The sequence below is a fragment of the Myiozetetes cayanensis genome, unplaced genomic scaffold (assembly GCF_022539395.1).
Source record: "Myiozetetes cayanensis isolate MyiCay16 unplaced genomic scaffold, myiCay2020 scf5-8, whole genome shotgun sequence".
In the NCBI taxonomy this organism is placed as follows: domain Eukaryota; kingdom Metazoa; phylum Chordata; class Aves; order Passeriformes; family Tyrannidae; genus Myiozetetes; species Myiozetetes cayanensis.
The window spans coordinates 112,134,787-112,142,073 of NW_026087742.1; the positions used below are offsets into that span (position 1 = coordinate 112,134,787).

At 43.4% G+C, this 7,287-nt stretch overlaps 1 protein-coding gene across 2 annotated transcripts in view; it reads left to right on the forward strand.

The window, feature by feature from the left end:
• Positions 1-6,602, forward strand: part of LOC126648702 (cystathionine beta-synthase-like protein) — a 28,133-nt gene extending 21,531 nt beyond the window's left edge. The window contains exons 16-17 of one of the 2 annotated variants that reach the window (XM_050332113.1): positions 1,140-1,224; positions 2,789-6,602. In XM_050332113.1, the coding sequence (XP_050188070.1) occupies positions 1,140-1,224; positions 2,789-2,898 (195 nt within the window). In that variant the 3' untranslated portion in view covers positions 2,899-6,602. Of the gene's footprint in view, positions 1-1,139; positions 1,225-2,788 lie in introns of those variants that run through there. The other variant, XR_007630880.1, reaches the window with a different exon arrangement.
• The last annotated feature ends 685 nt before the right edge of the window (positions 6,603-7,287 follow it).

Below are 7,287 nucleotides of genomic sequence, written 5' to 3' on the forward strand. Positions count from 1 at the left end.
ATAATGTGGGAAGCTTTCTTTGATAGGATCACCACAATCATTTTATGGCAGTCTCTTGGACTGGAAAAGGAGTGGATACAGCTTTTTTGAAGTCCCTGGTAGGACAGTGCTCTGGGAATTTGAAGCACCAGTCACGGGATAATTTGCCAATCCAAACAAGCACTGTTTGCCAGTGGAGAGGAGGAGCATCCTTGAGGAGTCAGGTGTTAGTTCCATGGTGTAGTATAGTACCACGTGTGTAGACTCATTCCCTTAAAGACTTAGTAAGTTTTTTAAAATGCCTAAATGTGGGAAGACTCGTGGTAAAATGTTTGGGGAGCTTGAATGAGCACTAGTGAGACGAGTGAAAACTCCATGGGGGTTCTGTTAAATATCCATTAAGCCTCTCAAAACATAAATATGTCTTCATAGTTGTCCCAGTGCTGCCAAGGGACTGCTTAGGCTGTTTTCCTTGAGCCTGCCCAATCCCTGGAAACAGCCCTATGGATGATACACAGTCTGATGGCAAGGGGCTCTACCCCTTCAGAGAGCTTTGAACCCAGGTTCAAAAGCTGGGCTGTGCACTTGTTTAGTCTTAGCGAAGTTGAACTTCACTAAAAATGAATTCTTAACTCTCAGTTCCTTGATTTGCACCTGAATACAGTGTTAGCTCAGCAATCTTTCACCTTTGGTTTTGGTTTTGGTTTGGTTTTGGCTTGTTTGGGCTTTTCACCTGCTGCCTTTGAAGATTGTGTTCACTTCCGCAATGGTTTGCAGCCTGATTCTTTCACTTTTTCCCAGTCTTGGTGGAAGAAAATCACCAAGTATAAAGAGTTTTATAGTAACTTCTTTTGTTAAGACACGTGGAACACTTGACCTTCTTCTATTATTAACATTTTTTTCAGATATTCAGTATATTTGTTATGTTTAGAGAATCAGAGTGAGTACCCTCATGTATTGAGTGCTTCCTTTTCTTGGAAATTAGAAACAAAGAAAACTGATCTTTTAAGTTGGCTTTGATTTGCTGGCAGTTTGCAGTACTTCAGATAAGAGCAAATGCTGATGTGCTGGTTTTAGCTCTGCACAGAGTGTGTGGGTTTTATCAACCACTAAACATAGGAAAGGAGTGTTTTATTTAAGCTGTGAATCTCTCTCCTCAGATTAACCTGAAAGACAACTTGGGGAAGCTCTCTCATATCCTGGAAATAGACCACTTTGCTCTAGTGGTTCATGAGCAGATTCAGTGTAAGTACAATGTACTTGTGAGAGGGAATCTTTGAGTGGTGACAAGAAGTGAGTGCTAATGTGTAAACAAGCTCTGAAAAAGCCTAATTCTCCTTCTCTCTCTCTAACTATGTGCTACTAACACTAACTTCCATCCCTGGAAGTGTTCCAAGGCCAGGCTGGATGGGACTTAAAACAACCTGGTGTAGTGGAAGGTGTCCCTGCCCATGGCAAGGGCTTGGAACGAAACGGTCTTTGAGGGTCCCTTCCAACCCAAACCATTCCATGCTTAGTTAGACAGTAGCTCTTTAATTCTGGTTAACTGCTCTCCAATTTTTTGTCTTTCTAAAGCAAAAAAATTACTGCAACTTCATAGAAGTTAGTAAGATCTAGAAGTTGACACTGACATCACTGTCTCAAAAATATTTCTTTTTCCTGTTTATTTTATTTAAACTACCTTCACTTGATGTTTACCCTCCAAACTCTACTTTTCTTCATCCTTCTCAAAACTGCCTTCTTTATGAACTGGAAATGACTAAATAAGTCTTCAAAGCTGGGGGTATATCACTGTTACATGTGAATAATATTTTTTCCTGTTTCATCTTGCTTGTAGCAGGCAACCTGTAAAATTACAAACTCTGAGAAACTAGACTAAAAACAACATTAAGACTCACCAGATAAATTTATCTGATAGCTATCTCAATTATAACTGTGAGAAGAATAGACATCAAATATGGGTTTGTTCCCAATAATCTCCACAAGGATGTGCTCTTGGCTCTGTGCTGGCTATTTATAAACCTAAAATCTCACTGGAAGCTTGCAGTGGAACAGAGATTGAGTAAATGTAAAGCCCAGGGCAATCCAACTGGCTGAACAAACTGAGTATAAAGTAGACTAAACATCTCAGTACAACCAGACTTCAGGACACAGGGAACTTAGACCATAGTTAAAGGGCCAGAGGTCAGGTGGCCACTTGGTTCCCAGGTCAAAGGCTTAGGCTCACAATGGAAAAAATCACTTCCATCTGTGCTCTCAGTGCAGCAAAGATTAAATGGTTACTGAGTTTTTTGGATATAAATGGTAAAATGTTGTACTGTGATCTTTATACTCTGTATTTGACAGCGGGGCATGGAGATGGTAGTGTCACATTTCCTCCTCAAAATGTGATTCCTTTGGGCCATTCAAGTGGCCCCTGGTTCCAGTGGGATAATGCCACTTGCAGCTGTTTCAAGTAGAGCCACAGAAACTAATGTATGAGGAAAATGCACTTTATAGCAGAGGGTGTGGTTTGAATTTTCAACTCAAAAAGAGTCAATCTGGGGGACCCTTACCCTTCCTTCCCTAACGTTTCAGGTTTGTTGAGAGCCTTTCTGAACTGAAAATCCTTGTCACTTCCTCTGTGACTGTTGGCCAGGATGCCATCTGGGTCCCCCCTCTGTGCTCCAGGGAACCACCAGCTCCAGGCCCTGCCACGTGGAGCTGGGCTGGTTTGGCTCCTGCCTTTACGAGCAGTGCCGTTAAAACCAAGTGGGATATGTGGGTTTGTGCCTGCTAGAGCCAGAATTCCCTTTGTTTTTCCGTGCAGATCACACTGATGGCGCCTCCAGCAAGAGGCAGATGGTGTTTGGCATCGTCACAGCCATCGACCTGCTGAACTTCGTGACCGCACGAGAGCGGGAGAGGAAATCCAACTAAGGCCAGCGTTTTGCAGTCTCCAACAAAGAATCAGGTTTATTTCTCGAGTAAAATGGCCTTAAGTAGAATGGTCTTAGGGGGTGTTTTTTGATGTGTGTTTTGGTTTTTTGGTGTTTTTTTTTTGTTTGTTTTTTTTATTTTTTAATTCTGAAAATAAGCAGTTAGCTATCCCGGTGTCAGCTCTGCAGCCAGTGTGTCCTGCTGTATTGCACAGCTTCCGGGGACTTGTTTCTTAATCAGCTTACACAATGTTTCTTATCAAGACAATTTTATTTTTTTACATATATATATATATATATGTGTATACGTCTGTAAAAAATATTGCCTAAATTAACTGGTGTGTCCCTTGTCACGTCTAAAGTCTGGCTTTCGAAAACATTGATTCATAACATGTGTTGAAATAAAGAGTTCATGAGGCAGAGGCTCCAGAGGGCTCTGGAAAGTTTCAGATAAGTTTCTCCACGCAGAGGTGTTAAGGTAGATGTTGCCTGATTGTGGAGACAAAAATGGGACCTGGGAGACAGGGAGAAGAAAGGAGGGTTTCCCTTTGGGTGGCATCAGTGTAAAACAAGAGGAAATCCTAGGGGCTGGAGTTGAGACTCGCTTCAGCCATCTGCTTTTGAGGAAAAACTGGATTGAGTAGAAACGCGGCAGTGAAGTGACAACCATAAACTAGTGGGTTTGTTTTGCATGGTGCACCAGCTTCCCCTGCCAAGACAGACCTATTTTTTTTTTTCCAGTGGCACCCTGATAAGTAAACACAAGTGGAAAGATTTAAAAGGATCAAGCTTCTTGCCTGAAGGCTTTTTTAAATCGCACTGTTTCATCTATTATCTTCCCCTTGCCTCTCCACCTCCTCATTTTAAAGAGTAGCTTCTGTAGTTGTTCTTGACCTTCATAAAGATGATGCCCTGATCATCAAGAGTGACATTTTTCTTGGCTTGTCTCTCCACTCGAGTTAAAGAAAACCCAGTTGTTTAGGATGGGGCTATTGCTGGTAGGATAGCAAAGTTGGCTTTGTTAAAAAAGAAACCAAACAAAAAAAAAAGAACCAAACCAAAAACTGAAAGGAGTTGTGAATCAGCCAAGAGAAAACAAAGGGATTATTAAAAAAATCACAGCTACTGAAGCACTCTACCTGGGTAATGGAGGAGGGAGGTGATCCAAAGGGAAGCCAGAGCTCAAAGCCAAAGAAGTGACACCAGGGATCGTGTCCCCCTGCCAGCAGTGACAGCCTCGTTTGTTTTCTTGCTGCTTCTCTCTCACCTTAAATTTGTGTATGTTATGAACTTTGCTGCAATCATAGAAAGCCTCAGACTGATTTCTGATTACTCCTTGGTGCCATGCTGCTGAATGCTGAGTTTATTCTGCCCTTGTTCAATTTATTTCCTTAGACATTGGCTACCCCTTCAGAATAGGGCTATTGCTGAATTAACCTGACCCATACTTACCCTTAACTGTAGTTTAACAATTAAATTCATATACCTCTCTAAGATACAAGACAATTTTTCTTAAGGCTCTGGAATAAACTGATAAAAAGTCTAAAAATATACAAGTTCAATAATAATTGGTTCTAAAGTGTGGTTGATTTCTTAATTATTTTTCCCCTTTCTGCTGTGCAGTGATTTCTCTCTCACTGTTCCCCCTTACTGTGGAAGGCTGAGCTGTGAGTATCAGTGTGTGTTACCTGCATGTTAAAACCACTCTTTTCAAGCCTGTGTTAGCTTTTCTGGGCTGAACAGCTCTGTCCTACCTCTGTTGCTGCTTGGCAGAGCCTCATAACTCAGCTTTCAAACTGTGTTTTTCAGCTACTTCACAGAGGGTCATAAATAACTTACAGCAGTTAAGGGCAGGGTGTTTGATTCTGGAGCTTCTGGCATCCTTTTTTCCCAGTGTTGAGGGTCTGTGTGAGTGGTCAGTTGTACCCCTGGAGACATCAGTATTTCAGCCAAGCTTCTAAACCCCTCTCCCAGTTACTTCAAATACTGTTGCCAGATGCATTTCCATGTCTATCCTTCATTCACAGGGAAGATCAGGAGACTTATTTCTTTGATTACTTGTATTTTTCACTTCATCCTTTGATTCCCACCCTGGAAAGAGAACCTGTGCACTTCACTAGATGATACAACCCAAAGTGTTTGCCGCAATCGTAGCTGTCACTGCTGCTAAATTTTGGCACTGTTGTTGCTTTTGAATGTTTACTTTACTGACTTTTATCTGATTCTCGCCCTGCCTCCCCCCCAGATTTTCCATCTGACCTTTGCTGACGGCAGCAGGGAGGGAGGTGCTTGAGTAGTTGGGGTTTTTCCTTTTTCCCTGTAGAAGCTCCATGTCCCAACCTAACTGAATTCAGCAAGAAATGTGAGGAAGGCAGAAGGAGGTTCCCAAAGTTGCTTTTCAGAACAGCACCACAAGAAGCATGTTGGAGGTGGGCCAGAAAATCAGTGGGCAAGAAAGAAGTGTGAAGGTTTGAGTCTGTTTTTATTAGTTTACTGTTCATACCTCAATCTCAATAGTGTAATGAAAACAGGCAGTATTGTGGACTGAGAAATAAGGGGTGGTTAGAACTTGTAGGGCAGAGGGGATGTGAGTCTAGAGCAATCCAAATAAGCCAAAGGATCCAAGGAAATCCACCTGCTCCCCTCTGCCCCTGTGGTTTGTTAAGAAGAGGGGCTATCTCCTGTTCTACACTGGCACAAGGAGGAAAAGGCAGGCACCAGCCCCTCTTACTCACAGTAGCAACCCTGTCTGACCAGAGGAATTGGGGAAGTAAATGGAGTTGCTGAATGACTGAAAAACTTTCCAGAGCTCTTTCCCCTAGCAGGGACGAAGGCAGCAAAGAGAAGGGGACAGGGAATCCTGCAGGGCTGAAGTTCCCCTGCAAAACTTTGTATAAGTGTGATGCATTTTTGCATGTCTGAGAACCTCATTGCTGGCCTGGTCCTGGTTGGTCATGGTAGGGCTGCATGAAACACTGGGCTCATCTTTGTTTCAAGTGTTCTGAGGACCAAGAAAGACACTGCAGTTTGTTCAGTCTTTAACCTGAAGCTTAAGGCCAGAGCTTGAACAGAACTGTATTAATAATTTTTTTTCTGAAGTGTGTGCCTTGCATCTTCTGTTTACCTGTGCTGGTTATGCAAGTGCTGACTAAACCTGAGAACTATTTTGCACGTGGATATTTGTATTTATGCTGTATTTGTGTGTCACTGTAAGAGAATGTCAGTCCTTGTGGTCTAATGCTGGCTCTGCGATAATGCTTTTATTTTCTCACCTGAAGACAATTATCCAGTAAAATCTGTACAATATTTTGCAAGCAGTTATCAGGCAATGACTCAAGGATCATGTTGAAGTTATGTGCAGTGTTATTTCCCACTTCTTGCACAAGCTGTGGCTGGCTCTAGAGCTCTGGCTCGCAGAGGTTCCTCTAAGCAGCCAGACCAGTCTCATCTGCCCACCAAGCTCATTTCTGAAAACTTCTGCTTGCTGTTACGAATTCCACACAACACTCACTGTCAGGAGCTGCCTTGTCCCTGTCATCCAGCAGCCTTTCTTACTGTGCAGCATCAACACACCACTACGACAAAGGGAAGAATTCTTATGCTTTAAGGAGCTGGGGGAAAAAAAAAAAAATCTATACTTTGAGCTGTATTTATTGCACAAATGTTCACAAACATACAATAAAAACCTGTTTGATTGCAGAATGAGTCTAGGGTTGTTGGTGGGTTTTTTTTTCACTTTCAGTGTGTGTGGACTGTGAGACTCTGCAGTTCTTTCCTTCTGCCAGAATGCTGCTGGCACAGCAGGACTGTGGGTGTGCCAGCCCATCCTCTACTTTTCACTGATGACTTTAGACCAATGCTGGTGTTTCTGAGCAGGGTATGAAGGGAGGGATGCAGAGCAAGGGCTCAGGTGCCACTGCTGCATTTCCTACAGCACCAGGAGCCTGTGCTGTCAGTTGGACAGAGATTCCTGAATAAATGCAAGGGGAATGGGCCAGCCTGTGTTTCTGTGGGAAGGCAATGTCCTTTGGGAATTGTTGAACCGCGATGAAAGTGGTTTGTATCTGCTGGGCAAGTGAGTAAACCACTCATCCCTTGGTTTTTTGGTCCTATTTCCTTATGTGGTCAGCCCTTGCTCAGCCATGTCCAGAGAGCTGAGGACCCTGCTGGCCAGTCTCATCAGGGTGTTGTTCCATCTCAGAGACACAGGGAAAGGCCACGGGGGGGGAAAGAGGTAGAGGGGGGCTTCCTCTGCCTGCCTCGGGGGCTGGGGACAGTCCTGCCAGCATGATCTCCTTGCTTTCACACTCGGTGTCCAGGTACCTCCTCACACACAGAGAGTGCTCTGTCCTCAGCTTTATCTTCTTCATCTGACACATCCTTCTCATGT